The sequence below is a fragment of the Molothrus ater genome, chromosome 1 (genome assembly GCF_012460135.2).
Source record: "Molothrus ater isolate BHLD 08-10-18 breed brown headed cowbird chromosome 1, BPBGC_Mater_1.1, whole genome shotgun sequence".
In the NCBI taxonomy this organism is placed as follows: domain Eukaryota; kingdom Metazoa; phylum Chordata; class Aves; order Passeriformes; family Icteridae; genus Molothrus; species Molothrus ater.
This window is the reverse complement of record NC_050478.2, coordinates 153113498-153131469: the sequence shown is the minus strand read 5'-3', so window position 1 is coordinate 153131469 and position 17972 is coordinate 153113498. Positions and strand designations below refer to the sequence as shown.

Below are 17972 nucleotides of genomic sequence, written 5' to 3'. Positions count from 1 at the left end.
GCACAGGGCACTGTGGGCACCTGGGGGCACCCTAAAGAGGAACCCCAGAGCCAGCACACAGCTGGCAGGGCCCTAATGGGCTGGGACAGGTCCTGGCAGTGCCATTATGGACTGGGATGGGTCCTGGCAGTGCCATAATGGACAGGGATGGGTCCTGGCAGCACTGTTATGGACAGGGACAGGTCCTGGCAGTGCCGTTATGGATGGGACAGGTCCTGGTGGTGCCATTATGGACAGGGATGGGTCCTGGCAGTGCCATTATGGACAGGGACAGGTCCTGGCAGTGCCATAATGGACAGGGATGGGTCCTGGCAGCACTGTTATGGACAGGGACAGGTCCTGGCAGTGCCATTATGGACAGGGACAGGTCCTGGCGGTGCCATTATGGACTGGGACAGGTCCCGTGGTGCCATTATGGACTGGGATGGATCCTGAGCAGGTTCTCCTCCAGCCTGTGCTGCCTGCCAGGGGCACAGGGCACTGTGGGCACCTGGGGACACCCCTGGCGTCACCCCAGAGCCACCACAAAGAGCTGGCAGGGCCCCTATGGGCTGGGATGGGTCATCCTGGGACTGCTATGGACTAGGATGGATCCTGAGCAGGTTCTCCTCCAGCTTGTGCTGCCTGCCAGGGGCACAGGGCACTGTGGGCACCTGGGGGCACCCTAAAGAGGAACCCCAGAGCCACCACACAGAGCTGGCAGGGCCCCTGTGGGCTGGGACAGGTCCTGGCAGTGCCATTATGGACAGGGTCCTGGTGGTGCCATTATGGACAGGGACGGGTCCTGGTGGTGCCATTATGGACTGGGACAGGTCCTGGCAGTGCCATTATGGACAGGGACGGGTCCTGGCGGTGCCATTATGGACAGGGACGGGTCCTGGTGGTGCCATTATGGACAGGGACAGGTCCTGTCAGTGCCATTATGGACAGGAACAGGTCCTGGCAGTGCCATTATGGATGGGACAGGTCCTGGCAGTGCCATTATGGACAGGGATGGGTCCTGGCAGCACTGTTATGGACAGGGACAGGTCCTGGCAGTGCCATTATGGACAGGGACGGGTCCTGGTGGTGCCATTATGGACTGGGACAGGTCCTGGCAGTGCCATTATGGACTGGGACAGGTCCTGGCAGTGCCATTATGGATGGGACGGGTCCTGGCGGTGCCATTATGGACAGGGATGGGTCCTGGTGGTGCCATTATGGACAGGGACGGGTCCTGGCAGTGCCATTATGGATGGGACGGGTCCTGGCAGTGCCATTATGGACAGGGACGGGTCCTGGCAGTGCCATTATGGACAGGGATGGGTCCTGGCAGTGCCATTATGGATGGGACAGGTCCTGGCAGTGCCATTATGGACAGGGACAGGTCCTGGTGGTGCCGTTATGGACAGGGATGGGTCCTGGTGGTGCCATTATGGACAGGGACAGGTCCTGGCCATACCATTATGGACAGGAACAGGTCCTGGCAGTGCCATTATGGACAGGGACAGGTCCTGGTGGTGCCATTATGGATGGGACAGGTTCTGGTGGTGCCATTATGGACAGGGACAGGTCCTGGCGGTGCCATTATGGACAAGGATGGGCCCCAGCTACAGCCCAAGGGCAGAGCCCAGCAATGCTGGGAATGGGGTCCCAGAGGAGGATGCTCAGGGAGGAAGGGCAGCTCCAGTGCCCGCCTGGGACCCGCAGAGGGGCAGAGAACAGATCGTGCCGCAGCTGGAAGGGGATTTTTGAAAGGGGCCATGATGGCACTGGTCACCCTGAAGCTGTCATGGAAAACCAACAGTCCTGTCTGGGCGAGTCAATGGCCCCTGGAGGAGAAGAAACTGAGTTCCCTCAAACAGCTGCTCAATGAACAATTACAGAAAGGCCACATCAAAGAAACCAACGGCCCCTCGCAGTGGGCACAGGGTTCCCGTGCACCCCAAACCCTCTCAGCAGTGGGCACAGGGTTCCCCTGCACTCCAAACCCTCTCAGCAGTGGGCACAGGGTTCCCCTGCACCCCAAACCCTCTCAGCAGTGGGCACAGGGTTCCCCTGCACCCCAAACCCTCTCAGCAGCAGACACAGGGTTCCCCTGCACCCCAAATCCTCACAGAGGTGCTGTGGGCACTATTTCCATCCCTATTCCCATCCAACCTGCATCCCAACCCCTTCCCTGCATCCCATCCCCATCCCAACCCCATTCCATCCCATCCCAACCCCTTCCCTGTCCCATCCCCATCCTGTCCCCGTCCCATCCCTATCCCATCCCATCCCATCCCATCCCATCCCCATCCCAACCCCTTCCCTGTCCCATCCCCATCCCATCCCTATCCCATCCCATCCCATCCCATCCCCATCCCATCCCCATCCCAACCCCTTCCCTATCCCATCCCCATCCCATCCCCTTTACTCTCCCATCCCATCCCCATCCCGTCCCCATCCCACCGCACCCACCCCTCACCCCCAGCCCATCCCCGCCCCATCCCGTCCCTCCGGCGCCGCTCCCACCTCTCGGCAGCGCGGCTGCACAGCGCATCCCAGCGCTCCTTCAGCTCCCCCAGCAGCTCCTCCAGCGGCTGCAGGTCCTGGGGCAGCCGCGCCCCTTCCCGCAGCGCCCGCCCGCTCCGCAGCGTCGCCTCGTACACCGGGCGCTTGGCCCGCAGCACCTTCTGGAACGCCTGCAGGGGCACCCCACAGCTGGGCGCTGGGTCCCCCGGCTGGAGAGAGAGACTCCCTGCTCCCCCAAGGGCTGTGGGGCAGTCGGGATGCCCCACATGCCCAACATCCCTGGGCCCAGCACTCCCCCAAGGTCTCCCAGCAATTCAGGATGGCCCTGGTGTCAGAACTCAGGGCATCCCTCTGGGTGTCCAGAGTGGTCAAGGACCCCACTGGGGGGCTCAGAGACCCTGGCACACAGCCCAGAGCACCTGGGGATTTGGTTGTCACCCCTGGAGCAAGCTGCCAGCTTTGTATGAGGACCTGAAAGTCACAGGAGTTTAAATAGCATAATAATAAAATTATCACAGGGTGAAAAGGTCGATTTTAGGATTTTTGGTATGGGGGTTATGGGGACAAGATGGAGGAACTTGGGCGTGTCCAGCCTTTCTCCTTCTTCTTGTTCTTGTTCTCCATTTTCTGCAGTGATGTTGGCACTTTGGGATTGGTTTAGGGTAGAAGTGCACTGTCTAACATAGGTGATAGGTATTGGGAATTAAGTGTAAATATGTTATACATAATTTGTAGTATAAAAGGACAACACTGCCTCGGGGGCGGTCACAGTGCCTGTGGCTGCCCTGCTGAGCAGATCTCAGCTGGGCAGAAAGAAAATTTTATAGATCAGAATTAATAAACAACCTCAAGACCAAAAAGTGAAGATTCCAGACTTGTTCTTCAGCCACACGGGCCGAAGCAGAGACATCCTGCACATCTCAGGGCAGCAATTATCAACCAAAACCCGGGATCCTGAGGTGTTGTCCAACCCCCCTGGGATCTGGAGATCCCCCCAAAAGCCCAGTTCTGCACCCCCCAAACCGAGGAGCAGAGCACGAGGGGCAGCCCCACCTTGTGCTCAGCCAGCTGGCACTTGATCTCCTCCTGGCTGGTGGCAGCGTCCTGAGGCACCTCCAGGCTCTGCTCCACCTCGTCCATCCAGTCCAGGAGCAGCCGCCGGGACTCGCTGAACTGCAGGGCAGGGCAGGGCTGAGGGGCTCAGGGGGCTCAGGGGCTCAGGGGGCTCAGGGGGCTGCAGGAGGTTCAGGGGGCTATAGGGGGCTCAGGGGGCTGCAGGGGGCTCAGGGGCTGAGGGGGCTCAGGGGGGACCCAGGGGCAAAGCGGATCTGGGGCCACCCAAACAGGAGAGATGGAGCCACACAAGGGAGTGACACAGCCTGGCCACCACCACGGGGCAAACCATGGGCCAGGACAGTGACAGCACCGGAGCCACGGGGTCCCTTCCTGGCCCAGCTCCCAGCAGGACCCATGACATGGAATCAACATTCCCGGGATGGTTTAGGTTGGAGGGAACTCAAACCCATCCAGTTCCACCCTACTACTATGGCCAGGGCACTTTCCAACGGCCCAGGCTGCTCCAAGCCCCATCCAACCTGGCCTTGGACACATCTGAGGATGGGGCAGACACAGCTTCCCCAGGAAACCCCCCTCACAGGGAAGGATTTCCTCCCAAGATCATGGGAAGAAATTCATGGGCCAGGACAGCACAGTGACAGCAGCAAAGCCACAGGGTCCCTTCCTGGGCCAGGACAGCACAGTGACAGCACCAGAGCTGTGGGGCCCCTTCCTGGCCCAGCTCCCAGCAGGACCCATGACATGGAATCAACATTCCCGGGATGGTGTTGGTTAGAAGGACCTCAAAGCCCATCCAGTTCCAGCCCCTGCCATGGGCAGGGACACCTTCCACCAGCCCAGGCTGCTCCAAGCCCCATCCAACCCGGCCTTGGACACGTCCGAGGATGGGGCAGACACAGCTTCCCCAGGAAACCCCCCTCACAGGGCAGAATTTCTTCCCCACATCCCATCCATCCCTGCCCTCCGGCAGTGGGAAGCCATCCCCCTTGTCCTGTCCCTCCAGGTGCATGTCCAAAGCCAGCCAAGGGGCAGAGCCCCCTCCCCAGCCCGGGCTGTGTCCTGGTACCTGCTTGCTGCGCTTTCGGGCCTCCTCCAGCACGGCTCCCCTCTCTGCTGCCCGCTGCAGGACCTTGCCCAGCCTCTCCCGGGCTGCCAGCACCAGGTTCTGGATGACGGCCCCGTCCTGCTTCCGACTGAAATCCTTCAGGCGCGCGGCCACGGCCTCCAGGCCGCCCAGCTTCTCCCCGTGCGTGTTCGCCTCCTTCACCAGGGCCTGCGGGGAGGGGGCAGCTCAGGGTGGAGGGTCCTGGGTGGGTGAGGAGCCCCCCGGACACAGCCCGTGCCAGGAGGGGACGTGGAGCAGCACCAGGGACGGGCTGGGACGGGGCACAGAGCATTGCGGTGTGATTTCAGGGTTTAGCCCTGAACCTGGGTGCCTCCCCTGATAATTCCCTGCCAGGTGAGTGTCAGGCACCTCTCCTTGCCCCTCCCAGCACTGTCTGTCACTCCTGGAATTCCAGAAGGGATTGGCAGATTCAAAGGATGCCCTCTACCCCTGGGGGGCCCTGGGCCATCCAGGTGTCCTTTGTCCCTTTGTCCCTCCCCTCCTGTCCCTGCTTGGTGGCTCCCTGCCCCTTCCCTGCCCCTCTGCCCGGGGTTAAAGGAGCAGCAACCACGGGCTCAGGGAGTTCTGTGGGAGCTGGTGCTGCATTCAGAGGCCTGAGGGCCAGAATAAAGCTCTGGATCCAAACCCTCCATCAGAACCGACTCCTTTCCTTCACCATCCCCTTAAAGCTTCTCTGGCAGAGGGAAACCCCAGGAGCAGCCCCTGTTATGGGGGGAAGCTCCATCCCAGCAGCACCAGAGCTCCTGCAGGCCTGGACTTGTCTGCAGTGTCCAGCTGCAGCACCCAGGCAGCCAGAAGTGTCCCTGGGGTGAAACACCACACACCCAGCCAGGCAAAAGTGTCTGTGGGGTCAAACACCACACACCCAGCCAGGCAAAAGTGTCTGTGGGGTGAAACACCACACACCCAGCCAGCCAAAAGTGTCTGTGGGGTGAAACACCACACACCCAGCCAGCCAAAAGCGTCTGTGGGGTGAAACACCACACACCCAGCTGGCCAAAGGTGTCTGTGGGGTGAAACACCACACACCCAGGCAGCCAAAAGTGTCTGTGGGGTGAAACACCACACACCCAGCCGGCCAAAAGTGTCTGTGGGGTCAAACACCACACACCTAGCCAGCCAAAGGTGTCTGTGGGGTGAAACACCACACACCCAGGCAGGCAAAAGTGTCTGTGGGGTCAAACACCACACACCCAGCCAGCCAAAAGTGTCCCTGGGGTGAAACACCACACACCCAGCCAGCCAAAGGTGTCTGTGGGGTGAAACACCACACACCCAGGCAGGCAAAAGTGTCTGTGGGGTGAAACACCACACACCCAGGCAGCCAAAAGTGTCTGTGGGGTGAAACACCACACACCCAGCCAGCCAAAGGTGTCTGTGGGGTGAAACACCACACACCCAGCCAGCCAAAAGTGTCTGTGGGGTCAAACACCACACACCCAGCCAGCCAAAGGTGTCTGTGGGGTGAAACACCACACACCCAGCCAGCCAAAAGTGTCTGTGGGGTCAAACACCACACACCCAGCCAGCCAAAGGTGTCTGTGGGGTGAAACACCACACACCCAGCCAGCCAAAGGTGTCTGTGGGGTGAAACACCACACACCCAGCCAGGCAAAAGTGTCTGTGGGGTGAAACACCACACACCCAGCCAGCCAAAAGTGTCTGTGGGGTGAAACACCACACACCCAGCCAGCCAAAGGTGTCTGTGGGGTGAAACACCACACACCCAGGCAGCCCAAAGTGTCTGTGGGGTCAAACACCACACACCCAGGCAGGCAAAAGTGTCTGTGGGGTGAAACACCACACACCCAGCTGGCCAAAAGTGTCCCTGGGGTGAAACACCACAGCTGCCCCTATTAGGTTCAGCACCAAGGGCCAGACCAGCCAAGGCAGGTCCTGCCTGCAATGTTGGTAAATTCCAACAGAGCTCGCTCATTCTGCTGCGGTGGGAACATGGCACCCTGTTCTTCTAAAGTTCTTCTAAGCCTTCTGATCTTTACATTTTTGTAATGGAGTTTCTCACGTGCTTTTCACGTAAATAATTATTGTTTTGCATTCTTTTCTGGAGGAGGGGAGAATTGACAGGCTGTTGGTTTGACCAGTGTGGCAATTCCATCCTCCAATCCATGTTCGCTTTTGGAATTCTGTAAATATCAAGGTCAGGGAAACACACGCATCCTTTCTTGCCTCGGACATTTCAGAGTGTGAGCATCGTTCATTTTGTGTCCTTTGTGAGAGGGACACACGTGTCACTCGCCCCGGGCACCCCTTGGGCAGACCCCAGCCCCACAAATGGGCCCCGAGGGTGTTGCTCTTCCCTTGTGCTCCTGGATCGTGGTGCCACAGGGACACACGTGTCACTCGCCCCGGGCATCCCTGGGCAGACCCCAGCCCCACAAACCAGCCCCAAGGGTGTTGCTCTTGCCTTGTGCTCCTGGATCTGCGCGGTGACGGTGTCCAGGACGAAGCTGGGGGGCGCGGGGGACCCCAGCAGCTCCTCGGCGTGGGCCACCCAGCGCAGCAGCTCCTGCGCCGAGCCGTGGAACTCGGTGCTGACCGTCAGCCCCTCGGCCAGGCGCTCCTGCAGGCACGGCGGGCACCGGTGGGCATGGGCTGCCCTGCTCCTGGCCCGGTCTGGTCAGGGGGAGCCCCCCGAGGGTTAGAGCCCCCCAGAGCCCCCCGCACACCTTCCTCTCCTGGGCCTCGGCCTGGACGCTCTCCCACTTCTGCTCCAGCAGGCGCAGGCTGTGCTCGGTGCTGCAGGGCCGGCCGGCGCGGCACGAGTCCAGCAGCCGCTGCAGCCGCTCCCGCAGCCCCCGGTAGGAACCGGCCCGCGCCTCCAGCTCCCGGCACAGCTCCTGCCGGGACAGCGGCGTCAGCAGAGGGGCAGCGGGCAGGGGGAGGAGGGGACACAGAGCGGAACGGGGATGGGGCAGGCAGGGTGACGGGTACAGGGATGGGGATGGGCACGGGGATGGGGATAGGGAATGGGATGGGAACGGGGATAGCGACAGGGATGGGGATGGGAACGGGGATGGGGATGGGGCAGGCAGGGTGACAGGTACAGGGATGGGGATGGGCATGGGGATGGGCACGGGGATGGGGATGGGAACGTGGAGGGATCAGGTAAAGCAGACAGGGGACAGGGATGGGGATAGGAATGGGGATGGGAGCAGGGATGGGAACAGGGACGGGGCTGGGAATGCGAAGGGGACAGGGATGGGGATGGGAACAGGGATGGGGATGTAGAAGGGTCAGGTAAAGCAGATGGGGACAGGGATGGGGGCTGGGAACGGGCCTGGGAACAGGGATGGGGACAGGGATGGGAAAAGGAATGGGGACAGGGATGGAGATGTGGAGGGATCAGGTAAAGCAGACAGGGGACAGGGATAGGGATGGGGATGGGAATGGGGCTGGGAATGGGGATGGCAATGGGGATGGGGACGGGGATGGGAACAGGGGTGGGGATGAGAATGGGGCAGGCAGGGTGATGGGTACAGGGATGGGGCTGGGAACAGGTATGGGAGTGGGGATGGGAACGGGGATGGGGACGGGGATGGGAACGGGACTGGGAACGGGAATGGGGATAGGACCAGGGATGGGAATGGGAACAGGGATGTGGATGGGGCAGGCAGGGTGACGGGTACAGGGATGGGGATGGGAACAGGGCTGGGGACAGGGATGGGAATGTGGAGGGGTCGAGTAAAGCAGACAGGGGACAGGGATGGGGATGGGAACAGGGGTGGGGATGAGAATGGGGCAGGCAGGGTGATGGGTACAGGGATGAGGATGGGAACAGGGATGGGAATGGGGCTGAGAACAAGGATGGGGATGGGGATGGGAATGGGAGCAGGGATGGGAATGGGGCAGGGGACAAGGAAGAGTAGGGAATGGGGATGGGAATGGTGATGGGGATGTGGATGGATCAGGTAAAGCAGACAGAGGACAGGGATGGGAACAGAGGATGAGTTCAAGGTAGACAGCCACAGTGAACAGGAAGAGGGGATGAAGACAGGGATGTGGATGGGGACAGGAACAGGTTCAGAGAAAGGGACAAGGACAAGGATGGCTCCTGCTCTGAGCGGGAGCAGCTGAGGGAGGGGTACCAGGCTCTGCCTGGCTGGGGAGAGGAGGCAGCAGAGAAGGATCCTGGCCCAGCAGAGTGGAGAAGGGTGGACCTGGCTCACACATCCCCCCAAGAGACCAACAGACCACAGGGGCCGGTCCTGCAGCAGAACCGGGCTGGCGCTGGCTCTCACCAGGTGCTCGTTCAGCTTCTCTTTGGTGGCATCCGGGTGGCCCCAGGCCGGCTTGGAGCAGAAGAGCTGCAGCTCCACCTGCTCCAGCCACTGCAGCAGCTCGGTGATCTCCAGCGTGATGTCCTGCACCTGGGGGCGAGGCGGGGCTCAGCGCCGGCCGGTTGCAGTGGATGCCATAGCCTGTCTCAGTCATCCCGGCTCCTTCCCCAGGTGTGCCAATCACCTCTCCCTTCCCCTCCCTTGCCCCTGCTGAGTGCTGCCCGTCAATCCTGGCAGTCCAGAAAGGCCATTGTGTGTGATTGGCGAAGTTCAAAAGATGCCTCTCAGCCCTGGGGGGCATTGGGCCATCCAGGTGTCATTTGTCCCCTGAGACTTCCCCCCCCTTACCTGGTTGGTGGGATCCCTACCCCTTCCCTGCCCCTCTCCCTGGGGTTACAAGGAACAGCAACCACGGGGTCAGGGAGTTCTCTTGGAGCTGTTGCTGGATTCAGAGGCCTGTGTGCCAGGAATAAAGCTCTGGACTGAAACCCTCCAGCAGAACCCGACTCCTTTTTCCTTCACCTCGCCTAAAGCCTTTCCGCCAGAGGTAAACCTGAGCTCCTGCCTGCCTGGACTTGTCCCAAGCGCCCAGCTGCAGCATCCAGCTTAGCCAAAGGCGTCTCTGAGGTGAAACCACCACAGCTGCCACCCTTGGTCAAGCAGCAAGGGCCAGACGAGCCCAGGCACGTTCCATCCGGCTCTATTGGTATTTAATCCCAATATTTTGGCGCCCAACGCGGGGCGCCGCGGCCGTACCTGGCTGAGGTTGTTCTCCAGCTCCAGCTGCCGGCTCTCGGTCTCGCTGCGCACCAGCTCCCAGTGCTGCTCCAGCTGCTGCAGGCTGCGCTGCAGCCCCTCCACGCTCTCGCCCAGGCTGGAGAGCAGCAGCCCCTGCCCGGCCTCGGTCACCGACTGCACCGTGCGGGCGTGGGACATCACGTCGGTGCGCAGCACCTGGGCAGGGGGCGGCGGGGTCACGGCTGGGGCAGGGACAGGACACCCCCACTCCTAAAGCCCCTAAAGCCCCTAAACCCGGCAGGGACACCCACACCCTGCATTCCTAAAGCCCCTAAACCCGGCAGGGACACCCACACCCTGCATTCCTAAAGCCCCTAAACCCAGCAGGGACAGCCACACCCCCATTCCTAAAGCCCCTAAACCTGGCAGGGACACCCACACCCACATTCCTAAAGCCCCTAAACCTGGCAGGGACACCCACACCCTGCATTCCTAAAGCCCCTAAAGCCCCTAAACTCAGCAGGGACACCCACACCCTGCATTCCTAAAGCCCCTAAACGTGACAGGGACACCCACAGCCCCATTCCTAAAGCCCCTCTCCCCAAGACAGTTCTGCTGTCCCCAGCTCCTCTGCCACCACAGCCCTGGGGACTGACAGTGCCATGCTGGGCAAGGATGGCACCCATGGGTGCCTCCAGGCTGGTGCCAGCGTGCGGGCAGGGCCGAGGCAAAGGATTTGCTGATTTGTGGCAGCGGGACAGGGGCAGAGGGGACTGGGGCAGAGGGGACGGGGCAGAGGGGACGGGGGAAGAGGGGATGGGGCAGAGGGGACGGGGGCAGAGGGGATGGGGCAGAGGGGACTGGGGCAGAGGGGACTGGGGCAGAGGGGACGGGGGCAGAGGGGATGGGGCAGAGGGGACGGGGCAGAGGGGATGGGGCAGAGGGGATGGGGCAGAGGGGACAGGGGCAGAGGGGATGGGGCAGAGGGGACAGGGGCAGAGGGGATGGGGCAGAGGGGATGGGGCAGAGGGGACAGGGGCAGAGGGGATGGGGCAGAGGGGACAGGGGCAGAGGGGACAGGGGCAGTGGGGACAGGGGCAGAGGGGACAGGGGCAGAGAGGATAGGGGCACCCCTTGCACGGCCCCCCCAGAGCAGGGACAGCCCGGCCCTCGCAGCCTCGCCCGCGTCAGGCACGTCAGGAGCGTGCCTGGGCACGGGGCTGTGGCACGGGGCCGGCACTGGGACAGCTCATTCCTCCCGTGCTGTCACCGAGGGAGGGGACGCGTCCCATGCTGCAGCCTGCCCGGCCCTGCTGCTGCTGCTGCACCCGAGGGGGGGCCAGGCAGCGCCCTGGGGCCAGAACACCCAGCCCAGGGTGCCACCACGGCCAGGACACCCAGCCCAGGGTGCCACCACGGCCAGGATCCCCAGGATACCCAGCCCAGGGTGTCATCACAGCCAGGACACCCAGCCCAGGGTGTCATCACAGCCAGGACACCCAGCCCAGGGTGTCACCACAGCCAGGATATCCAGCCCAGGGTGCCACCACAGCCAGGATATCCAGCCCAGGGTGTCACCACAGCCAGGACACCCATCCTGACCAGGACACCCACCCTGGGGATGCCACCACAGCCAGGACACCCAGCCTGACCAGGAAACCCACCCTGGGTGCCACCACAGCCAGGACACCCAGCCTGGGGGTGCCACCAAAGCCAGGACACCCACTCCAACCAGGACCCTCACCCTGAGGGTGCCACCATGGCCAGGACACCCAGCCTGGGGATGCTACCATGACTAGGACACCCACCATGACCAGGACACCCAGCCTGGGGTTTACACCATGGCCAGGACACCCAGCCTGGGCATGCTACCACGGCCAGGATCTCCAGGACACCCACCCTGAGGGTGCCACCACAGCCAGGACACCCAGCCTGGGGTTTACACCATGGCCAGGACACCCACCCTGACCAGGACACCCACCCTGGGGTACCACCATGGCCAGGACCCCCAGCCTGGGGGTGCCATTAAAGCCAGTACACCCACCCTGGGGCATCACCATGACCAGGACACCCGCCCAGGGGCGTCACCATGACCAGGACACCCACCCAGGGGTTCCACCACATCCAGGAGCCCCAGGACCCCCACAGGAGCCGGCAGTGTGACGATGGCTGTGGCCGCGTGTGTCCCCCAGCCCCGGCGCACCCTCACCTTGTGCTTGGCCAGCTCGATCTCGCAGCTCTGCAGGTCGGGCCGCAGGGGCGCGGGGCCGCGCAGCTGCTCCCCGGTGCGGCTCAGCCACTGCAGCAGCTCGGCCAGCTGGGTCTGGAACTGCCCCAGCCCCAGCAGCGCCGCCTCCAGCTGGTGCTGCGGGAGGGAACCGCGGAGTCGGGGGGAGGGAAGGGCAGGGTTAGGGTTAGGCCCTGGCTGCCCACAGGGCACCCGGCACACGCACAGTGCCTGCCCAGTGCCCACAGAGCACCCGGCACACACACAGTGCCCACAGGGCACCCAGCACACACACAGTGCCCACCCAGTGCCCACAGAGCACCCGGCACACACACAGTGCCCACAGGGCACCCAGCACACACACAGTGCCCACCCAGTGCCCACAGAGCACCCGGCACACACACAGTGCCCACAGGGCACCCAGCACACACACAGTGCCCGCCCAGTGCCCACAGGGCACCCAGCACACACACAGTGCCCACAGAGCAGCCAGCACTCAGACAGTGCCCACCCAGTGCCCACACAGCCCTGGGCACCCACCCAGTGCCCACCCAGTGCCCACCTGGCCCTGGCCACCTACCCCATGCCCACATGGCCCTGGGCACTCAGCCAGTACCCACATAGCCCTGGCACCCACCCAGTGCCCAAACAGCCCTGGCACTCATCCAGTGCCCACCCAGCACCCACCCAGTGCCCACCTGGCTCTGAGCACCCACCCAGCAACCCCCAGTGCCCACACAGCCCTGGACACCCATTCAGTGCCCACCCAGCGCCCACACAGCCCTGGACACCCACTCAGTGCCCACACAGCCCTGAACACCCATTCAGTGCCCACCCAGTGCCCACATAGCCCTGTACACCCACTCAGTGCCCACCCAGTGCCCACACGGCCCTGAACACCCACCCAGTGCCCACCCAGTGCCCACACGGCCCTGAACACCCACCCAGTGCCCACCCGGCCCTGGACACCCACTCAGTGCCCACCCAGTGCCCACTTGCAGCCCCCCACGCTGACCCAGCCCCGTGCCCCCCAGTGCCCACTGGATGTGCCCACCCAGCACATTCATGGCAGCCCCTGTCCTGCCAGCCCTGCCCTGTGCCCCCCGTGCCCCCCGTGCCCCCTGCCCACCTGTCTGCTGACAATCTCCTCCTCCAGGTGGTCCCAGCGCTGGCGGAAGTCGCAGAGCGTGGCCGGGGGGTCCCCCTGCCCTGTGCCCCCCTGGTGCCGCAGGCTCTCCACGTCCACCTTGCACTGGTACAGCTCCCGCTTGAACTCCTGGCAGGTGGCACCGCTTGGTGACAGTGCCCGACCCCATGGCACCGCACGGCGCAGCACAGGCACCTGGGCCCTGAGCTGCTCCTCTGGGGGTGCCCAGCCACCTCAGGGGCTCGTGGGGGACAGGGCCTGGCCACCCCAGGCAGGACTTGGCCACCCAGCGCACCGGGGCACGGGCACTGTCCAACGTGCCATCCCAATCCATGCCACCTCTGCCTGGAGCACCCGCTGCCCTCCCTGCCCCTGCCAGCCCCAGGGATGTGGGCATGGTGTGGCACAGCATGGTTTGGCACGGCACAGCATGGCCAGGCTCGGCACAGCACGGTTTGGCATGGCACAGCACAGCATGGTTTGGTGCAGCACAGCACGGCCCGGCGTGGCACAGCACGGTTTGGCATGGCACGGCACAGCCCGGCGTGGTGCGGCACAGTTTGGTGCGGCACAGCATGGCCCAGCATGGCACAGCATGGTTTGGTGCGGCACAGCATGGTATGGCATGGCATGGCACAGCATGGTTTGGTGCGGCACAGCATGGTATGGCATGGCATGGCACAGCACGGTTTGGCATGGCGCAGCATGGCCAGGCATGGCCTAGCACAGCCTGGTGCGGCACAGAACGATTTGCTGTGGCACAGCACAGCCCGGGGTGGCACAGCATGGCCTGGCACAGCACGGCCCAGCATGGCACAACACAGTGTGGCACAGCACAGCGCAGCCAGGCGTGGCACAGCACAGTTTGGCACAGCCCAGCGTGGCACAGCGCAGCACGGCCCGGCATGGCACAGCACAGTGTGGCACAGCCCAGCATGGCACAGCCCAGCACGGCCCAGCATGGCACAGCACGGCACAGCACTGTATGGCACAGCCCAGCACGGCCCAGCATGGCACAGCACATTTTGGCATGGCACAGCACAGTGTGGCACAGCCCAGCACGGCCCAGCATGGCACAGCACATTTTGGCATGGCACAGCACAGTTTGGCACAGCCCAGCACGGCCCGGCACGGAACATCTCGGCACCTTGAGCTCCGCCAGCTGCTGCTGCACCATGTCCAGGTCGCCGCCCACCAGGAACTCCTCGGCGATGCGCAGCTCGGCCGCCTCCAGCCACTCCAGCAGCCGCTGCGGACAGGCCACACGCGGGGTTGGGGGGCCCGTGCTGGCCCCACGGCCCCCACGCCCCTGAGTGGGGACAGGAGGGTGGCACTGCCCCCTCCACGGGGCATCTGCCCATCCCCACCTGCATGGTGTCCTGGTAGCTGAGGGCGGCCTGGAGCTGCTCCTCGAGGCGCCCGTTCCGCTCCGTCCACACCCGGCTCAGGCTGTGCCAGGAGGAGTAGAGCTGTGCCAGGCACAGGGGTCAGTGGTGCCAACGCAGGGACAGGGCACAGGGGGATGTGGGGGACAGCGTGGACAGGGCACAGGGGACAGTGGTGCCACAGAGGGACCGGGGCACAGGGGGACAGGGTGGACAGGGCACAGGGGACAGTGGTGCCACAGCAGGGCCGGGGGACAGGGGGACAAGGTGGACAGGGCATGGGAGTCAATGGTGCCACAGTGGGGCCAGGGCACAGGGGGACAGTGGTGCCACAGCTTGGCTGGGGCACGAGTGGACAGGACATGGGGGACAGTGTGGACAGGGCATGGGGGTGAGTGGTGCCACAGTGGGGCCAGGGCACAGGGGTCAGTGGTGCCAACGCAGGGACAGGGCACAGGGGGATGTGGGGGACAGTGTGGACAGGGCACAGGGGACAGTGGTGGCACTGCAGGACCGGGGCACAGGGGGACAGGGTGGACAGGGCACAGGGGACAGTGGTGCCACAGAGGGACCGGGGGACAGGGTGGACAGGGCACAGGGGTCAGTGGTGCCACAGCAGGGCCGGGGGACAGGGGGACAGGGTGGACAGGGCATGGGGGTCAATGGTGCCACAGTGGGGCCAGGACACAGGGGGACAGTGGTGCCACAGCTTGGCTGGGGCACGAGTGGACAGGACATGGGGGACAGTGTGGACAGGGCATGGGGGTGAGTGGTGCCACAGTGGGGCCAGGGCACAGGGGTCAGTGGTGCCAACGCAGGGACAGGGCACAGGGGGATGTGGGGGACAGTGTGGACAGGGCACAGGGGACAGTGGTGGCACTGCAGGGCCGGGGGACAGGGGGACAGACTGGACAGGGCACAGGGGTCAGTGGTGCCACAGAGGGGCCGGGGCACAGGGGGACAGGGTGGACAGGGCATGGGAGTCAATGGTGCCACAGAGGGGCCGGGGCACAGGGGGACAGGGTGGACAGGGCACAGGGGACAGTGGTGCCACAGCAGGGCCAAGAAGCAGGGGGACAGGACGTGGGGACAGGGTGGACAGGGCACAGGGGACATTGGTGCCACAGTGGGGCCAGGGTACAGGGGGATAAGGTGGACAGGGCATGGGGGTCAGTGGTGCCACAGCAGGGCTGGAGCACAGGGGGATGTGGGGGACAGGACACGGGGATCAGTGATGCCACAGAGGGGCCAGGGCACAGGGGGACAGGACGTGGGGGACAACGTGGACAGGGCACGGGGGTCAGTGGTGCCCCAGGGGTACAGGGTGTAGGGGTCACTAGTGCCAGGGAGGTGGCCGGGGCACAAGGGTGGCACCACACGGACATCCAGGCACACCACGGGAGTGCCGGGGCACAGGAACTGTGTGTGGGGGTCAGTGGCACTGCTGGGGGGGTCTGGGGTGCGGGGTCAGTGGCACTGCTGGGCATCGGGGACATGCCACCCCACAAGCAGCATCCCCACGCCCCCAGGATTTGTCCCTCCCTGAACCCAGCCCCAAGGACACTCACATCGTCCAGGCTCTTGGTGACATCGGGCTTGTCGGGGTCCCCGCAGGAGGCCATCAGCTCCACGCCCAGGCTGCCCAGCGTGTCCAGCTCACCCTGCAGCGCGTCGATCTCCTCCCGCAGGGCCTGGGCGGGGCACGGGGCTCAGGGCTGCCCACACGGGGGCTGCCCGCACCGGGGGATGCCCAGGGCTCTGCCCACACAGGGGCTGCCCGCACCTGGGGCTGCCCATGGCACTGCACACACCCGGGGCTGCCCATGGCACTGCCCACACCTGGGGCTGCCCATGGCACTGCCCACACAGGGGCTGCCCAGGGCACTGCCCGCACCTGGGGCTGCCCAGGGCTCTGCCCACACCTGGGGCTGCCCAGGGCACTGCCCACACCAGGGACTGCTCATGCCATGGCACTGCCCACACCTGGGGCTGCCCTGGGCACTGCCCACACCAGGGACTGCCCACACCAGGGACTGCCCAGGGCTCTGCCCACACCCGGAGCTGCCCACACCAGGGACTGCCCACACCAGGCGCTGCCCATGGCACTGCACACACCAGGGACTGCCCATGCCATGGCACTGCCCACACCAGGGCACTGCCCACACCTGGGGCTGCCCAGGACACTGCCCAGGGCTCTGCCCACACCTGGGGATGCCCATGGCACTGCACACACCGGGGACTGCCCATGCCATGGCACTGCCCACACCAGGGCACTGCCCACACAGGGGCTGCCCACACCAGGGGCTGCCCATGGCACTGCACACACCAGGGACTGCCCATGCCATGGCACTGCCCACACCAGGGGCTGCCCACACCAGGGGCTGCCCATGCCATAGCACTGCCCACCACGCCCCCGCCCAGCCGTACCTGCATGGTGCGCAGCTGCGTGCGGATGGCCTCGGGCTCACCACCGGCCTCCTCCAGCCCCAGCACGAGCTGCTGGGTGTCGCTGAGCGCCACGGCCAGCTCAGACAGGCCATGCCAGAAGCGCTCGGCCAGTGCCAGCAGCTCCCGGAGCCACCGCTCCCGCTCCTGGCAGCGGCCGCGCAGGCAGTCCCACTGCGAGAGCAGCTGCGCCGTGCGCTCCTGGATCCCTGCGGGGCACAGCGGGCCGGGGATCGGGGTGCTGTGGGGGCCCCGGCACCCACACACGGCCCTGACAGGGACACGGATCTCCTGCCGGCCGTGCCGCGCCCACCCCTCCGTGCCGGTACCTCTGTCCGCAGCATCGGAGCTGACCGCCTGCACGGTGGCCAGCAGCTCCTCGCCCTGCGCTCGGATCCCCTCCAGGGCCACCCCGAGCTTCTCCAGCTCGCCCAGGGCCAGGCTGTTCTCCCGGATCTGCTCCCTCAGGTGGGCCGCGTCGCCGCGGACGGGGGGCTGGCTCTGCAGCCGGCTCTGCAGCCGCTCCAGGCACTCCAGCAGCAGGTCCATGCGCTCCGACAGCTGCGGAGCGGCGCGGTGACTCGAGGGCACGGCCCCGGGGACGCGCCCCCGCAGGGCAGCGGTGGGCATACCTGGCTGTACCGCGGCAGGGCATCCTCCAGCAGAGCCGCCGCCTGGCGCACGCTCTCGCGGATGCGGCCGTACTGCTCCTCCAGCTCCTGCCAGCGCCGCTGGAACGGGGCTCCCTGCTCCGGGCTCAGCTCCAGCAGCTGCGCCGACACGCGCTGCAGCTTCCCCACCAGCGGCCGGTGCTCGGCGATGGCCTCCCGCAGGCTCTGGCAGCGGGGAAGAGCCGCGGGGGCGCATTGGGGTGGGATTGGGGTGCCCCGTGGGGTTCACCCCGCAGGGATGTGCTGCTGCGCCCGGCGCTGCTCCCAGAGGGCTCCTCTTTGCTGGGTGTCCCCAGCCCGACGGTCCCCATGGCAGTGCCACCCCCATCCCGTCACCGCTCCCACCTGTGGGGTGGCCGAGCGAG

General features: G+C 64.8%; 1 protein-coding gene across 1 annotated transcript in view; it reads right to left on the bottom strand.

Moving 5' to 3' along the window:
- PLEC (plectin) overlaps positions 1–17972 on the bottom strand; it is a 113828-nt gene that overhangs the window by 15093 nt on the left and 80763 nt on the right. The window contains exons 52-66 of the mRNA XM_036404409.2: positions 17569–17772; positions 17266–17497; positions 16919–17145; positions 16060–16182; positions 14474–14575; positions 14254–14355; positions 13089–13235; positions 11942–12097; positions 9751–9948; positions 8956–9084; positions 7384–7554; positions 7122–7277; positions 4637–4843; positions 3547–3666; positions 2494–2663 (exon numbers count right to left, since the gene is read on the bottom strand). Of these exons, the coding sequence (XP_036260302.1) occupies positions 2494–2663; positions 3547–3666; positions 4637–4843; positions 7122–7277; positions 7384–7554; positions 8956–9084; positions 9751–9948; positions 11942–12097; positions 13089–13235; positions 14254–14355; positions 14474–14575; positions 16060–16182; positions 16919–17145; positions 17266–17497; positions 17569–17772 (2444 nt within the window). The remainder of the gene's footprint in view (positions 1–2493; positions 2664–3546; positions 3667–4636; positions 4844–7121; positions 7278–7383; positions 7555–8955; positions 9085–9750; positions 9949–11941; positions 12098–13088; positions 13236–14253; positions 14356–14473; positions 14576–16059; positions 16183–16918; positions 17146–17265; positions 17498–17568; positions 17773–17972) is intronic.